We start from the raw sequence: 17,323 nt of genomic DNA on the forward strand, positions 1-17,323 counted from the left end.
CCAACATAATAGTGAGAGTCCAGTACATAGTGGATCTAACATAATAGTGAGAGTCCAGTCCATAGTGGATCTAACATAATAGTGAGAGTCCAGTCCATAGTGGATCTAACATATTAGTGAGAGTCTCGTCCATAGTGGATCTAACATAATAGTGAGAGTCTCTTCCATAGTGGATCTAACATAATAGTGAGAGTCCAGTCCGTAGTGGATCTAACATAATAGTGAGAGTCTCGTCCATAGTGGATCTAACATAATAATGAGAGTCCAGTCCATTGTGGATCTAGCATAATAGTGAGATTCCAGTCTGTAGTGGATCCAACATAATAGTGAGAGTCCAGTCCATAGTGGATCTAACATAATAATGAGAGTCCAGTCCATAGTGGGGCCAGCAGGAGATCATCCCAAGCAGAGACAGGTCACCAGCGCAGAGATGTCCCCAACCGTTGCACAGGACCTGTGCCTCCGACCCCCCCTTCCACAAGGGAGAGGGGGGCAGAGCAGAAAAGAAACGGCAGATCAACTGGTCTAAAAGGGGGTCTATTTAAAGGCTAGAGTATACAAAACTTCTTTCACCAAGAACCACCTCAGAAAACACTAGGCTCTCCAAGTACCACCATAATGACCAACATTAAAACACAGTAGCGTACCAGGCCTAAGTATTCATTAAACACCAGGCAGGAAGAGGTTTTATTAAACAATTACACTTAATATTTTTATATTATACACAATGCACAAACATCATCAACAATGAAACTCCACAATGAGCCCGCATACCACCACTTGGGAATCTCTTTTTTAAGGCATCAAAGCTTTACTAGATGTTACTTTTGCATGCTAGGACACTTTTAACTGTCACATAGATGTCAAAAAATAGTGTCTTCACTTTTTTTTTTAAGATTTGGAACCATCCGGACGTGCTGTACGAGGCCATACAGAAGGAAAACCTGGCCAGTGACCAGGACCTGGACCTTGACGACATCACCTCGGCTGCACACAGCAGGTGTCCCACTCCAGCCAATCAGAAGCCAAAGCCCCTGGAAACTCCAAACCCCATTGGTGGACTGAGTCTCAACCAGTTACAGGACAGGGCCAACCAGGTCATCACGTACGAGTGGGTAAGTTTTTCTTTGCATGATCTGATATGAGAGGTAAAAAATAACTCAATTTACGGAATGTCCCGGAAAGAAAGTATGCCTGTTGCTCTGAGGTATTTGCTCAGTTTTTGTCAAATCTTATTTTAATAAGAAAACAAACTGGAAGTAGGGAACAAAAGACAGTAAGCTTAAAACGTCTAACTAAATATAGCTTACCGTAATGCTGCTTTGACTCGACACGACACGACAGGTAGCAATGACAAGAGCGACAAGAAGTGACATCGACAAGACAGTAATCCAGCACTGACTGGAAGACAAAGCAGGTACAAATAGGAGCGGGCTGATTGACACCAGGTGTGGCCAGGGGCCAATCAGCCGCATCTGAGGTGAAACAAAGCACTCAGGGAGACAAACAGGAAGCTGAACCGAAATAAGAGTGCTGACAGGAACTAAGGACAGGAGATACTAAACACACAGGGATAAGCGGTAGAAAATGGATGGATGGATTATTATGAGTGTGAATGTTGTCTGTCTATCTGTTGGCCCTGCGATGAGGTGGCAACTTGTCCAGGGTGTACTCCGCCTTCCGCCCGAATGCAGCTAAAATAGTCTCCAGCACTCCCCGCAACCCCAAAAGGGACAAGCGGTAGAAAATGGATGGATGGATGGATTATTATGAGTGTGAATGTTGTCTGTCTATCTGTGTTGGCCCTGTGATGAGGGGGCGACTTGTCCAGGGTGTAACCCGCCTTCCGCCCGATTGTAGCTGAGATAGGCTCCGGCACCCCCCGCGACCTCGAAAGGGACAAGCAGTAGGAAATGGATGGATGGATGGATGGATTATTATGAGTGTGAATGTTGTCTGTCTAGCTGTGTTGGCCCTGCGATGAAGTGGCGACTTGTCCAGGGTTTACACCCGTCTTCCGCCTGAATGCAGCTAAAATAGGCTCCAGCACTCCCCGCGACCCCAAGAGGGACAAGCGGTAGAAAATGGACAGATGGATTATTATGAGTGTGAATGTTGTCTGTCGATCTGTGTTGATCCTGCGATGAAGTGGCAACTTGTCCAGGGTGTACTCTGCCTTCCGTTCGAATGCAGCTAAAATAGTCTCCAGCACTCCCCGCGACCCCAAAAGGGAAAAGCGGTAGAAAATGGATGGTTGGATGGATTATTATGAGTGTGAATGTTGTCTGTCTATCTGTGTTGGCCCTGCGATTAAGTGGCGCTTTGTCCAGGGTGTACCCCGCCTTCCGCCTGAATGCAGCTAAAATAGGCTCCAGCACCCCCCGCGACCCCAAAAGGGACAAGCGGTAGAAAATGGATAGATGGATGGATTATTATGAGTGTGAATGTTGTCTGTCTATCTGTGTTGACCCTGCGATGAAGTTGCAACTTGTCCAGGGTGTACACTGCCTTCCGCCTGAATGCAGTTAAAATAGGCTCCAGCACCCCCCGCAACCCCAAAAGGGACAAGCGGTAGAAAATGGACGGATTATTATGAGTGTGAATGTTGTCCATCTATATGTTGGCCCTCTGGAGGTGGCGACTTGTCCAGGGTGTACTCCGCCTTCCGCCTGAATGCAGCTGAGGTAGGCTCCAGCAACCCCAAAAGGGACAAGCGGTAAAAAATGGATGGATTATTATTAGTGTGAATGTTGACCATCTATATGTTGGCCCTGTGGCGGTGGCGACTTGTCCAGGGTGTACACCCGCCTTCCGCCCGAATGCAGCTGAAGTAGGCTCCATCACCTCCCGCGACCTCGAAAAGGACAATCAGTAGAAAATGGATTGATGGATGGATTATTATGAGTGTGAATGTTTTCTGTCTATTTGAGTTTGCTCTTCGATGAGGTGGCGACTTGTCCAGGGTGTACTCCACTTTCCGCCTGAATGCAGCTGAGGTAGGCTCCAGCAACCCCAAAAGGGACAAGCGGCAAAAAATGGATGGATTCTTATGAGTGTGAATGTTGCCCATCTATATGTTGGCTCTGTAGAGGTGGCGACTTGTCCAGGGTGTACACCCGCCTTCCGCCCGAATGCAGCTGAAATAGGCTCCATCACCTCCCGCGACCTCGAAAAGGACAATCAGTAGAAAATGGATTGATGGATGGATTATTAGGAGTGTGAATGTTTTCTGTCTATTTGAGTTGGCTCTGTGACGAGGTGGCGACTTGTCCAGGGTGTACTCCGCCTTCCGCCTGAATGCAGCTGAGGTAGGCTCCAGCACCCCCCCGCAACCCCAAAAGGGACAAGCGGTAAAAAATGGATGGGTTATTATGAGTGTGAATGTTGTCCATCTATATGTTGGCCCTTTAGAGGTGGCGACTTGTCCAGGGTGTACACCCGCCTTCCGCCCGAATGCAGCTGAAATTGGCTGCATCCCTTCCCGCGACCTTGAAAAGGACAATCAGTAGAAAATGGATTGATGGATGGATTATTATGAGTGTGAATGTTTTCTGTCTATTTTGAGTTGGCTCTGTGACGATGGTGGCGACTTGTCCAGGGTGTACGCCGCCTTCCGCCTGAATTTAGCTGAAATAGGCTCCATCACCTCCCCCGACCTCGAAAAGGAAAAGCGGTAGAAAATGGATTGATGGATGGATTATTAAGAGTGTGAATGTTGTGGGTCTACTTGAGTTGGCTCTGCGATGAGGTGGCGACTTGTCCAGGGTGTACGCCGCCTTCCGCCCGAATGCAGCTGAGATAGGCTCCAGATAACAGGCACACTCAACTTAACGGCAAAGACTATTTCCTGGCGAGGGCAACACACCACAGTCTGTACACTACTGACATCTAATGTCCTGGAATTGCAACTACATGCAAAGTCTACTACATAATACAGTACAATACTTGCAAGTGTGAAGTGAATTATATTTATATAGCGCTTTTTCTCTACTGACTCAAAGCGCTTTACATGGTGAAATCCAATATCTAAGTTACATTTAAACCATCAATTTTTTGTGGGTGCCACTGGGAGCAGGTGGGTAAAGTGTCTTGCCCAAGGACACAACGGCAGTGACTAGGAGGGCAGAAGCGGGGATCGAACCTGGAACCCTCAAGTTGCTGGCACGGCCACTCTACCAAAGGAGACACAGAAATATCCAAAAACAATACACTAACACAGCTCAGTGATACATGTTGTTCTTCAAATAATGAACGTCCATTAAGACACACACAAAAAGTAACACAAATTAGTACCGGTATCGATTCCCAGGAACCGGGAGTCGGTACGGTGTGGATTGAAATGTGAAAAGTTCAAGTTAAAGTAGCAATTATTGTCTCACACACACACCAGGTGTGGTGAAATTATTCTCTACATTTGACCCATCACAATTGATCACCTCCTGGGGGCTGAGGGGAGCAGTGAGCAGCAGCGGTGGCCGCGCCCGGGAATCATTGTTGGTGATTTAACCCCCAATTCCAACCCTTGATGCTGAGTGCCAAGCAAGGATCTAATGGCTCCCATTTTTATAGTCTTTGGTATGACTCAGCCGAGGTTTGAACTCACGATCTACCGATCTCAGGGCGGACGCACTAACCACTAGTCCACTGAGTAGGTTAAAGGTACTCATCCCTGGTCTCAAGTGATTTGGCCTTTGGAACTAAATTCTGACTAGTAAGACGTCGGAGGTGCTGACTTTGGACTCTCCTGTGCTCCCAGGCAAAGGACATCATGTGCGACTACAAGCCCGGCATCTTGGAGAACTCTGCCAAAATGGTGCTGCTGTTCCACCTGATAGAGGAGAGCGTCAGGAAGGGAGACAAACTTCTGGTTTTCAGGTAAAAGACACATTTTGAATAGCCTGCAATTATTCCACAGAAAGATGGACCATTTGATCCTGTCATGGCTCTTAGTTTGATTCCTATGTTCTCCCATTTCTGTATCTTCCAGTCAGAGTTTGTCCACTCTGACCGTGATTGAGGACTTCCTTGCAAAGAGACCAGTCCCTGCGTCACCCAACACCTCCAGCAGAGACAGACCAAGTCGGAACTGGGTCAGAAATGTCCACTATTACAGTAAGTGTTCATCGGTGTGGCTTTTAACACTACTCAGCATCAAGGGTTGGAATTGGGGGTTAAATCACCGAAAAGGATTCTCGGGCGCGGCCACCCCTGCTGCCCACTGCTCCACTCGCCTCCCGGGGGATGATCAAGGGTGATGGGTCAAATGCAGAGGATAATTTTGCCACACCTAGTGTGTGTGGGACAATCATTGGTACTTTAACTTTTTGGTCAAATCTGCACTTTTACCCGGACCTGCTGTTATGGTTTGCAGAGGGGAGATGACGGCAACGGACACCAGGGGGTGGGAAAAAAAGGTCAAACGATATACATAGAGAGGGAGAGAGACAGACCAAATATATAATAATAAAACAATAATAAGATAAACTAAGGAAATGGAGTGTGAATAAGATCCAAGAGTGTGTATGGTGTAAGACTATGTGCGGGTTTTAACTGGAGGGTTTTACCGTCAATGTTGGAGGTGCGTGTTTAGGGGAGCGGTGCTGTCCGACAAGGGCAAGGCAGGCAAGGTTGTCCAGGGGCGGAAGCGGGGTTGAGAGGCAGGAGCGAGTCGTCGTAGTCCGGGGCGGGGGCAAGCGAGGAGTCGAGAACCAGGAAGCACGAGGGAGGCAGGGAAGATTCAGGAGCGTGATGCACACAGGGAACTGCGGGGTGAGGGAGGACACGACAATTAAACGCAAGGAAAGCACAGAAATCAGGACAGACAGAGAGAGAGAGAGAGAGCATAAAGCTTGTGTCGGCTTACTGTACAGAAGACTATACTCCGGCGCCTGATGGCAAGTTGAGCAGGCTTATGAAGGCAGCTCCTTCATACAGGCAGGTGTGCTGATTGCCGGTAAATGATTGCAGCTGGTGGCTGCTGCAGGGCCGAGACGCGCACGGCGTGTCCCTGGATGTGCGCGGCCGTGGGCGTGTCCCAAGGTTAGAAGCACAAGGAAAGGATGAGGGCACCAAAATGCAGTATCTTTGATATTTGCAGTCATAAAATATGAGCTTGGTTTAACTCACTGCTCTGCCTGTGTCATTATTTTTCAAGGACTTGATGGAAGTACCACCACCTCCGAGCGAGAAAGACTAATTAACCAGTTCAATGATCCCAACAACACCTCAGCGTTGGTCTTCCTGCTATCTACCCGGTAACACACACACACACACACACACACACACACACACACACACACTGGTTATGGTTTGGAATGGGGACCAAGTTTTTGATCATGACTTGTGGGGACCACCCTTTCTACAGGTTGTGGAGGCATAAAAAAATGAGGTGCTGATCATACTTACTGGGGACCCTGGGGGGAAAAAGAGTTAATATTGTTCATGGGGACCAAACTTTAATCATTTTGCATAATTCACACAAATATGTACCTGACTACTGAGGACCATTAAAAAAAAAGTTCTAATTAAATTAAATTAAATTAAATTAAAGGTTTCTCTTTAGGGGGCCTGTTTTTTTGTCCCCATACCGTCAGGTGACTGTGTAAACAGAATGATGTCCCCATTAAGTCAGCATTGCCAGAACACACACACACACACACACACACACACACTGGTTATCAATAGAAATGGGGACGAAGTTTTTTGATCATGACTTGTGGGGACCACCCTTTCTACAGGTGGTGGAGGCATAAAAAAAATGAGGTAAAATGTCCACTACCCAGTTAGCTCATACACGTCTTTAAATCTCTGGATTGATGAAGTAATGTACTGATCATACTTACTGGGGACCCTGGGGGGAAAAAGAGTTAATATGGTTCATGGGGACCAAACTTTAATCATTTTGCATAATTCACACAAATATGTACCTGACTACTGAGGACCATTAAAAAAAAGTTCTAATTAAATTAAATTAAAGGTTTCTCTTTAGGGGGCCTGTTTTTTTGTCCCCATACCGTCAGGTGACTGTGTAAACAGAATGATGTCCCCATTAAGTCAGCATTGCCAGAACACACACACACACACACACACACACACACACACACACACACACACACTGGTTATCAATAGAAATGGGGACCAAGTTTTTTGATCATGACTTGTGGGGACCACACTTTCTACAGCTGGTGGAGGCATAAAAAAATCAGGTCAAATGTCCACTGCCCAGTTAGCTCATACACGTCTTTAAATCTCTGGATTGATGAAGTAATGTGCTGATCATACTTACTGGGGACCCTGGGGGGAAAAAGAGTTAATATGGTTCATGGGGACCAAATTTAAATAATTTTGCATAATGCACACAAATTTGTACCTGACTACCGAGGACCATTTAAAAAATAAATAAATTAAATTAAATGTTTCCCTTTAGGGGACCCGTTTCTTTGTCCCCATACCGTCAGAAGTCCCCTACAGGTGACTGTGTAAACAGAGCGATGTCCCCATTAAGTCAGCATTGCCAGAACACACACACACACACACACACACACACACACACTGGTTATCATTAGGAATGGGGACCAATATGTTGATCATGACTTGTGGGGACCACACTTTCTACAGCTGGTGGAGGCATAAAAAAAATCAGGTCAAATGTCCACTGCCCAGTTAGCTCATACACGTCTTTAAATCTCTGGATTGATGAAGTGATGTGCTGATCATACTTACTTACTCATACTCATACTTTAAGACAGTGGTTCTTAACCTTGTTGGAGGTACCGAACCCCACCAGTTTCATATGCGCATTCACCGAAACCTTCATTAGTGAAAAATAAAATGTTTTGGGGTTTTTTCGAATTCAAGACAAAGTTTTATGTTTTTGGTAACACTTTGGTATAGGGAACATATTCTAAGTAACAAATACCTAATTTTGTCATGATCTGTGGTCTGGATTATGATTTGTTATTTTTTTGTTAGTTTTTGGACTCTTTTAGTTCCTGTGTGCGCTCCCTTTTTTGTTTGGTTACCACGCTGACTTATGATTTTCACCTGCCTATGGTGTTCGGACCACGCACCCGTTTCTAATCAAGACCCTTATTTAAGCCTGTCTTTGCCAGTCAGTCGGCCTGGAGCCATTGCTTGTTTTCATGCGATACCACAGTTCTTGTTGCTCGATTAATGCCTTGTCCACCTAAGTCTTGTTTACTTCTTGCCACAGTTTCGTGTTTGTTCGAAGCCGTAGTTTATGTTTGTTTCATGCCACAGTTTTGTGTTTGTTCCACGCCATAGTTTTTGTTTTTTTTACCTCATGCCCTGCCAAGATTTATCGAGTTAATAAATATGTTCCTACCTGCAAGCCTGGTCCGGAATAGTCCGGGAGAACAAACCTCGCAGTAAGCTGCGAATCCCCCCCGTCATGACAGAATGATCATAAGTCGGCATGGTAATTAAACAAAACAAGGGAGCGCAAACAGAAACTAAAAGAGTTCAAAAAATAACAAAACCATAATCCGGGCCATAGATCATGTAATATTAAAAATTATTTGGACACTAGGGGAACATATTCTAAGTAATAAAGACTTAATTCAGAGTTATTTGGTTAGGGTTATAATAAGTCCATGCCGAATAAGGCATTAATAAGTACTTAATAATGACTAGTTAAGAGCCAATATGTTACTAATTTGCATTTTAATAACTAATTAATGGTGATCATGTTCCCCGTACTAAAGTGTTACCATGTTTTTTTTTACTGGTGCACAAAATGAACCGTGCATGAACATCACCTTCAAACAACAAAACCAACACAGTGCATAAACGCACAACAAATTACACACTTGCAAATCAGTCAGCTGTTGCCGTATCCGTAATACGCCGATAGGGAGACGTTTGTATTTACACGATGAGTCGGGTGTGTTTTGACCTCCGCCGAACCCCTGAGGCCGACTCATCGAACCCCTAGGGTTCGATCGAACCCAGGTTAAGAACCAGTGAGTAATACAGTACCAAGTACCAGCTATAGCCCAATGAGGGGGCTGCTGTGCAAATGTCTCACACTCAAACCAACCAGTCAACATGTTTTATGGGCCAAAGCTTAAAAAATCTCTTAGGCATCTTCAGAATGGATATGACTATCATTTAAAATTTAAAAAGGTTTCCCTTTAGGGGACCTGTATTTTTTGGTCCCCATACTGTCAGAGGTCCCCTAAAGGTGACTGTGTAAACCATGGGTGTCAAACTCTGGCCCGCCGTGTATTTTAATTTGGCCCTTGAGACAATATCATATTAACATTAGAGCTGGCCCGCCGGTGTTATACAGCGTTGTTGTTGCTGTAACACCACATTCACCGCTATTACTCATACTTGCTAACCCCCCCCTGATTTTCCAAGGAGACTCCCAAATTTCAGTGCCCCTCACGAAAATCCCAGGGGGCAACCATTCTCCCAAATTTCTCCCAATTGCCACCTGGAAAACAATATCGGGGGCGTGCCTTAAAGACACTGCCTCAAGCGTCCTCTAAAACCTTTCGTCATGTCCGCTTTTCCTACGTAGAAACAGCGTGCCGGCCTAGTTGAATTGAATTGAATTGAATTGAATTGAATTATCAATCAATCAATCAATGTTTATTTATATAGCCCCAAATCACAAATGTCTCAAAGGAGTGCACAAATCATTACGACTACAACATCCTCGGAAGAACCCACAAAAGGGCAAGGAAAACTCACACCCAGTGGGCAGGGAGAATTCACATCCAGTGGGACGCCAGTGACAATGCTGACTATGAGAAACCTTGGAGAGGACCTCAGATGTGGGCAACCCCCCCCCCCTCTAGGGGACCGAAAGCAATGGATGTCGAGCGGGTCTAACATGATACTGTGAAAGTTCAATCCATAGTGGCTCCAAGACAGCAGTGAGAGTCCCGTCCACAGGAGACCATCTCAAGCGGATCAGCAGCGTAGAGATGTCCCCAACCGATACAGGCGAGCGGTCCATCCTGGGTCCCGACGAGCGGTCCATCCTGGGTCTCGACTCTGGACAGTCAGTACTTCATCCATGGTCATCGGACCGGACCCCCTCCACAAGGGAGGGGGGGACATAGGAGAAAGAAAAGAAGCGGCAGATCAACTGGTCTAAAAAGGAGGTCTATTTAAAGGCTAGAGTATACAAATGAGTTTTAAGATGAGACTTAAATGCTTCTACTGAGGTAGCATCTCGAACTGTTACCGGGAGGGCATTCCAGAGTACTGGAGCCCGAACGGAAAACGCTCTGTAGCCCGCAGACTTTTTTTGAGCTCTAGGAATCACTAATAAGCCGGAGTCTTTTGAAGGCAGATTTCTTGCCGGGACATACGGTACAATACAATCGGCAAGATAGGCTGGAGCTAGAATTATATTTATATAGCGCTTTTTCTCTAGTGACTCAAAGCACTTTACATAGTGAAACCCAATATCTAAGTTACATTCAAACCAGTGTGGGTGGTACTGGGAGCAGGTGGGTAAAGTGTCTTGCCCAAGGACACAACGGCAGTGACTAGGTTGGCAGAAGCGGGACTCGAACCTGCAACCCTCAAGTTGCTGGCACGGCCACTCTACCAACCGAGCTAAACACGATATATGTGGCTTTTACACACACACACACACGCTAATACAATGCAAGCTTGGTCAACAGCCATACAGGTCACACTGAGGGTGGCCGCATGAACAACTTTAAGACTGTTACAAATATGCGCCACACTGTGAACCAACACTAAACGAGAACGACAAGCAAATTTCGGGAGAACATCCGCACTGTAACACAACATAAACACAACAGAACTAATACACAGAAGCCCTTGCAGCACTACCTATTTCTGGACGCTACAATTTAAAAATGTATTATTAGCCTGTGGGAAGAGTTTATTTTGATATTTACCTGAGAAGGCTGCAAATAGAAAAGAGGCATTCAATTTCTATTTAAATTTGATTTGATATGTCATTGCAATGGCTTCACGGTGGAAGAGGGGTTAGTGCGTCTGCCTCACAATATGAAGTTCCTGCAGTCCTGGGTTCAAATCCAGGCTCGGGATCTTTCTGTGTGGAGTTTGCATGTTCTCCCCGTGACTGCGTGGGTTCCCTCCGGGTACTCCGGCTTCCTCCCACTTCCAAAGACATGCACCTGGGGATAGGTTGATTGGCAACACTAAATTGGCCCTAGTGTGTGAATGTGAGTGTGAAAGTTGTTTGTCTATCTGTGTTGGCCCTGCGATGAGGTGGCGACTTGTCCAGGGTGTACGCCGCCTTCTGCCCGATTGTAGCTGAGATAGGCGCCAACGCCCCCCGCGACCCCAAAACGGAATAAGCGGGAGAAAATGGATGGATGGATGATTGATTGATTGATTATTAAGCAATGTCAGCTAAGGTTTATCTGAGAGCCAGATGCAGTCATCAAAAGAGCCACATCTGGCTCTAGAGCCATAGGTTCCCTACCCCTGCAATAGCAGATAAGAGATTTTCCAGAATTATCCTAGTGAATGTGTCTAAAAACACCTGAATCGCTCTCACTGTCCCTCGCCTTTTTTTTAATATATATTTTTTTTATAGTCCTTCACTCTAACTTTCCTCATCAGCGAATCTTTCATCCTCGCTCAAATTAATGGGAAAATGTATATTTATATTTTGAACGTTATTTTTCACATCGTGATTATCAGCGATAATAGGCGCCAGCGCCCCCCGCGACCCCAAAAGGGAATAAGCGGTAGAAAAATGGATGGATGGATGCCATTGCAATTTTTAAATTATTATCATTATTTGAAACTGGATTTTGCATGTCACTATAAAGTTATATAAGTCTCGCTTGTTCAATATTCAATGCAAAACTTGTTTGGGTCCCTATTAAAAGGTTAATTTGTTCAACCTTGGCCCGCGGCTTTGTTCAGTTTTAAATTTTGGCCCACTCTGTATTTGAGTTTGACACTCCTGGTGTAAACAGAGCGATGTCCTCATTAAGTCAGCATTGCCAGAACACACACACACACACACACATCCACACACACATATATAGCAACAGTGATGTTATCAAGGAGGTTTTGAGGACCCTAATTGGACAGCGTTGCTTCCTGCGTCTCAGAGCCGGTTGCCTGGGCGTGAACCTGATCGGTGCCAACCGCGTGGTGGTGTTCGACGCCTCCTGGAACCCCTGCCATGACGCCCAGGCTGTGTGCCGCGTGTATCGCTACGGGCAGAAGAAGGCGTGTCACATCTACAGGCTGGTGTGCGACTTCACGCTGGAGAAGAAGATCTACGACCGGCAGATCTCCAAACAGGGCATGTCTGGTAAGGAACACTCCACTCTGCTTTTGCATCCTCGTTAGACTAATATTGATCCACAAGGGAAATTGTTCCACGCAGTAGCTCAGTTACTTAGGATGGGAAGGATAATGCAGGTATTAAGTAGACTAAACATACCATAGTAGCAATATAAAATTAAACATATATGTAATATATAAATATTGTTTATTCAGTATATAATATTGTTATATTTAGAGATGCCCAATAATATCGGACTGCTGATATTATCGGCCAATAAATGCGTTGAAATGTAATATCGGAAATGATCGGTATTGGTTTCTAAAAGCATAATTAATGACTTTTTAAAACGCCCAGTACGGAGTGGTACACAGACGTAGGGAGAAGTACAGAGCGCCAAGTGAACGCAAGGCATACTTGGTCGACAGCCATACAGGTCACACTGAGGGTGGCCGTCTCAACAACTTTAACACTGTTACAAATATGCGCCACACTGTGAACCCACACCAAACAAGAATGACAAACACATCCCACACCGTAACACAACATAAACACAACAGAACAAATACCCAGAACCCCTTGCAGCACTAACTCTTCCGGGACGCTGCAATATACACCCTCTGCTACCCTCCTGAGTGTAATGACAAACACATTTCGGGAGAACATCCGCACCGTAACACAACATAAACACAAAAGAACAAATACCCAGAACCCCTTGCAGCACTAACTCTTCCGGGACTCTGCAATGTACACACACACACGCTACCCTCCTGAGTGTAATGACAAACACATTTCGGGAGAACATCCGTACCGTAACACAACATAAACACAAAAGAACAAATACCCAGGACCCCTTGCAGCACTAACTCTTCCGGGACGCTGCAATATACACCCCCCGCTACCCTCCTGAGTGTAATGACAAACACATTTCAGGAGAACGTCCGCACCGTAACACAACATAAACACAAAAGAACAAATACCCAGAACCCTTTGCAGCACTAACTCTTCCGGGACGCTGCAATATACACCCCTCGCTACCCTCCTGAGTGTAATGACAAACACTTTTCGGGAGAACATCCGTACCGTAACACAACATAAACACAAAAGAACAAATACCCAGGACCCCTTGCAGCACTAACTCTTCCGGGACGCTGCAATATACACCCCCCCCGCTACCCTCCTGAGTGTAATGACAAACACATTTCAGGAGAACGTCTGCACCGTAACACAACATAAACACAAAAGAACAAATACCCAGAATCCCTTGCAGCACTAACTCTTCCGGGACTCTGCAATGTACACACACACACGCTACCCTCCTGAGTGTAATGACAAACACATTTCGGGAGAACATCCGTACCGTAACACAACATAAACACAAAAGAACAAATACCCAGGACCCCTTGCAGCACTAACTCTTCCGGGACGCTGCAATATACACCCCCCCGCTACCCTCCTGAGTGTAATGACAAACACATTTCAGGAGAACGTCCGCACCCACCGTAACACAACATAAACACAAAAGAACAAATACCCAGAACCCTTTGCAGCACTAACTCTTCCGGGACGCTGCAATATACACCCCCCGCTACCCTCCTGAGTGTAATGACAAACACTTTTCGGGAGAACATCCGCACCGTAACACAACATAAACACAAAAGAACAAATACCCAGGATCCCTTGCAGCACTAACTCCTCCGGGACGCTGAAATATACACCCCCCCGCCATCCTCCTGAGTGTAATGACAAACACATTTCGGGAGAACATCCGCACCGTAACACAACATAAACACAAAAGAACAAATAACCAGAACCCCTTGCAGCACTAACTCTTCCGGGACGCTGCAATATACACCATGATGACCGGCAGTTTGTCCAGTGTCCTCCTGTCCCTCACTGACACAAAGGCCTCCAACTGCGTGCCAATAGTTCGGCCGGCTTTCCTGGATCAGTTTGTCAATTAAGTCCCTTTTTGCTGGTGCTGCTGCCCCAACAAAGTACTGCAAAGTACAGGGCAGTGGCCACTACAAACTGAAAAAAAAAAACTCTTAAGGCCCAAGCTGTTTGTTTACATTCTTTTTTTATTTCTCTTTGCTATTTGTGCTTATTGGACCCTAATTAAAATAAAAACTAAGAATCAAATTTTGATATGATGTAGTTAGTCCATAAGTACACAAATGTGTACTTCATGTTTAGTGACATGCTAATTCTTATTTTTACACTTTTTCTTTTTTCCAAATTCCATTGTATGTTATACTCTTCTGACACCACCAGATGGCAGTATAAGTGTCCACATATGTGGCCATTAGACCCCAATTCAGTAGTGTACACCATTTTGGAAATAATTGCTAAAAGGTGCTGTCCACGCATGTGGCCACTAAGGCCTTTAAGGTTTTTAAAGGACCTAAGCAGGAAAAAGAGTCTGCCCACGGCCTTCTTGTATGCAGCTTTGCTGTTGTCCTTCCAGTCCAGTCTGCTGTTCAAGTCGACTCCCAGGTTCTTGTACTGCCCCCTCCCGGCCCTGGATTTTGATGTGCTCTACTGGGGTTATTTTCTTCTTGAAGTCCATGACCAGCTCCTAATGAGCAGATGTTTTGCCTGAGACTACTCCACAAAGTCAGCGATCAGTGTCCTGTACTCCTATCCCGCCCGACCACAGCAGAGTCATCAGAGTATTTCTGGAGCAGAGTTGTCGGGTATCAAACACCGATGACATCTATTAAACAAGACAAGAAGCAAGGAATTAAACAGACAGAATTCAAATTTGGCTCAATTTGAGGAGAGACGCATGGACGCTGTACCCTTGTACAGCGTCCATACACATCAACGTCCCGCTGGGTTTTGAGTTTTTCCTTGCCCTTATGTGGGCGCTGATCCACGGATGACGTTGTGGCTTGTGCAGCCCTTTGAGACTCTTGTGATTTAGGGCTGTATAATAAACATTGATTGATACAGTGTCTCAGCACGATCTGCCAAAAGATTGCACGCCTCCTTCTTTTATTTGGACCTTCCCTGACCACAGCTGCTTCCAAAGGGACGGGGTCGTAAACAGCCCTCGCCTTTGATTACAAAACAGTTCAAAAGAAAAAGGTCGGTTCAAAAAAGAGGTCGTAAAAGAGTTTCAAAAAAGCAGTTCCTGGAAGGGAGTCAGGCCCTGCTTCCTTTTTGCTCTGTAGTTCTTGGGTCAGGACAATGTCTTTCTGTTGATTACAATACATGAAGGAAACAGAAACCCCTTCCTGTTCCTTCCCTCCAACGCAGTGGAGTTTTACAAGTCTTCTTCTTGGTAGGTTCAAGGACTGCTTTTGGTCTTCTCGCCCGGAACTCATTTCAACACAAAGTTTTTGTGATAACTTAGATAAAATTATTCTAACAAGAGTCATAAAAGTCAGAGAGTACGGGGTATCGGACCGTCTTATTATGGAGGTCCACTCCCCGTACGATCAGTATCAGATCTTGGTCCGCGTTGTCGGACACGTTTCCAGTGAGGGTTGGACTCCGCCAAGGCTGCCCTTTGTCACCGATTCTGTTCATAACTTTTATGGACAGAATTTCTAGGCGCAGTCAGGGTCTTGAGTGGATCCGGTCTGGTGGCTGCAGGATCAGGTCTCTGCTTTTTGCAGATGATGTGGTCCTGATGGCTTCATCTGACCGGGATCTTCAGCTCTCACTGGATCTGTTCGCAGCCGAGTGTGAAGCGACTGGGATGAGAATCAGCACCTCCAAGTCCGAGTCCATGGTTCTCGCCCGGAAAAGGGTGGAATGCCATCTCCGGGTTGGGGAGGAGACCCTGCCCCAAGTGGAGGAGTTCAAGTACCTAGGAGTCTTGTTCACGAGTGAGGGAAGAGTGGATCGTGAGATCGACAGGCGGATCGGTGCGGCGTCTTCAGTAATGCGGACGCTGTATCGATCCGTTGTGGTGAAGAAGGAGCTGAGCCGGAAGGAAAAGCTCTCAATTTACCGGTCGATCTACGTTCCCATCCTCACCTATGGTCATGAGCTTTGGGTCATGACCGAAAGGATAAGATCACGGGTACAAGCGGCTAAAATGAATTTGGGTCTCTCCCTTAGAGATAGGGTGAGAAGCTCTGCCATCCGGGAGGAACTCAAAGTAAAGCCACTGCTCCTCCACATCGAGAGGAGCCAGATGAGGTGGTTCGGGCATCTGATCAGGATGCCACCCGAACGCCTCCCTAGGGAGGATTTGCCAAGGGGGAAGACCCAGGTCACGTTGGGAAGACTATGTCTCCCGGCTGGCCTGGGAACGCCTCGGGATCCCCCGGGAAGAGCTGGACGAAATGGCTGGGGAGAGGGAAGTTTGGGCTTCCCTGCTTAGGCTGCTGCCCCCGCGACCTGACCTCGGATAAGCAGAAGATGGATTGATGGAGTCATAAAATGTCCTGTTTACCTCTCTTGCTCCGTCCCTCCATTAGATCGCGTGGTGGACGACTTGAACCCTGTGCTGACCTTCACCAGGAGGGAGGTGGAGTCTCTTCTCCACTTCGCCGAGGAAGAACCGGAGCCGAGCCAAATCCAGCTGCAGCACCAGAACGGCATGGAGTGCGTCCTCGATAAGGCGCTGCGTCTCTTTCCTCACCTCATCACCAAGGTAGAACGCCGACTAAGATGGTCCCCGCCCGCCCCCTAGTGGTGTAGCAAAAGGAAGCATTTAGGGTATTTGGTCTTTTTTTAAATGACCTGGATTATTTGCCGGGCAGCAACCGTTCCCCCACGAGTCTCTGCTGATGGACCGCCGGGAGATGAAGCTGAGCGTGGCCGAGAAGAAGGCGGCCAAGAAAGGTTACGAGGAGGAGAAGAGGGCGTCCGTGCCGTACACGCGACCTTCTTACGCCCACTACTACCCGGCCAGCGACCAGAGCCTGACCAACATCCCCGCCTTCAGCCAGAGGAACTGGTTTGTGATTCAACATTATTCAAGATCCACTTCTGCGCCTAGTCAAACTGTCTCTGAATTGGAGTGACGGGATAGGAGATGGATGGATGGATGGATGGATTGGTGGATGGATGGATGGATGGATGGATGGA

General features: G+C 46.4%; 1 protein-coding gene across 3 annotated transcripts in view; it reads left to right on the forward strand.

The window, feature by feature from the left end:
- Nucleotides 1-17,323, forward strand: part of LOC133555233 (helicase ARIP4-like) — a 176,182-nt gene that overhangs the window by 146,368 nt on the left and 12,491 nt on the right. For all 3 annotated transcript variants that reach the window (XM_061904836.1, XM_061904838.1, XM_061904837.1), the window contains 7 exons: nt 897-1,115; nt 4,757-4,875; nt 4,988-5,112; nt 6,155-6,254; nt 12,099-12,304; nt 16,711-16,886; nt 16,996-17,192. In XM_061904836.1, the coding sequence (XP_061760820.1) occupies nt 897-1,115; nt 4,757-4,875; nt 4,988-5,112; nt 6,155-6,254; nt 12,099-12,304; nt 16,711-16,886; nt 16,996-17,192 (1,142 nt within the window). The remainder of the gene's footprint in view (nt 1-896; nt 1,116-4,756; nt 4,876-4,987; nt 5,113-6,154; nt 6,255-12,098; nt 12,305-16,710; nt 16,887-16,995; nt 17,193-17,323) is intronic.

This window comes from Nerophis ophidion, linkage group LG06, assembly GCF_033978795.1.
Source record: "Nerophis ophidion isolate RoL-2023_Sa linkage group LG06, RoL_Noph_v1.0, whole genome shotgun sequence".
Classification (NCBI taxonomy): Eukaryota; Metazoa; Chordata; class Actinopteri; order Syngnathiformes; family Syngnathidae; genus Nerophis; species Nerophis ophidion.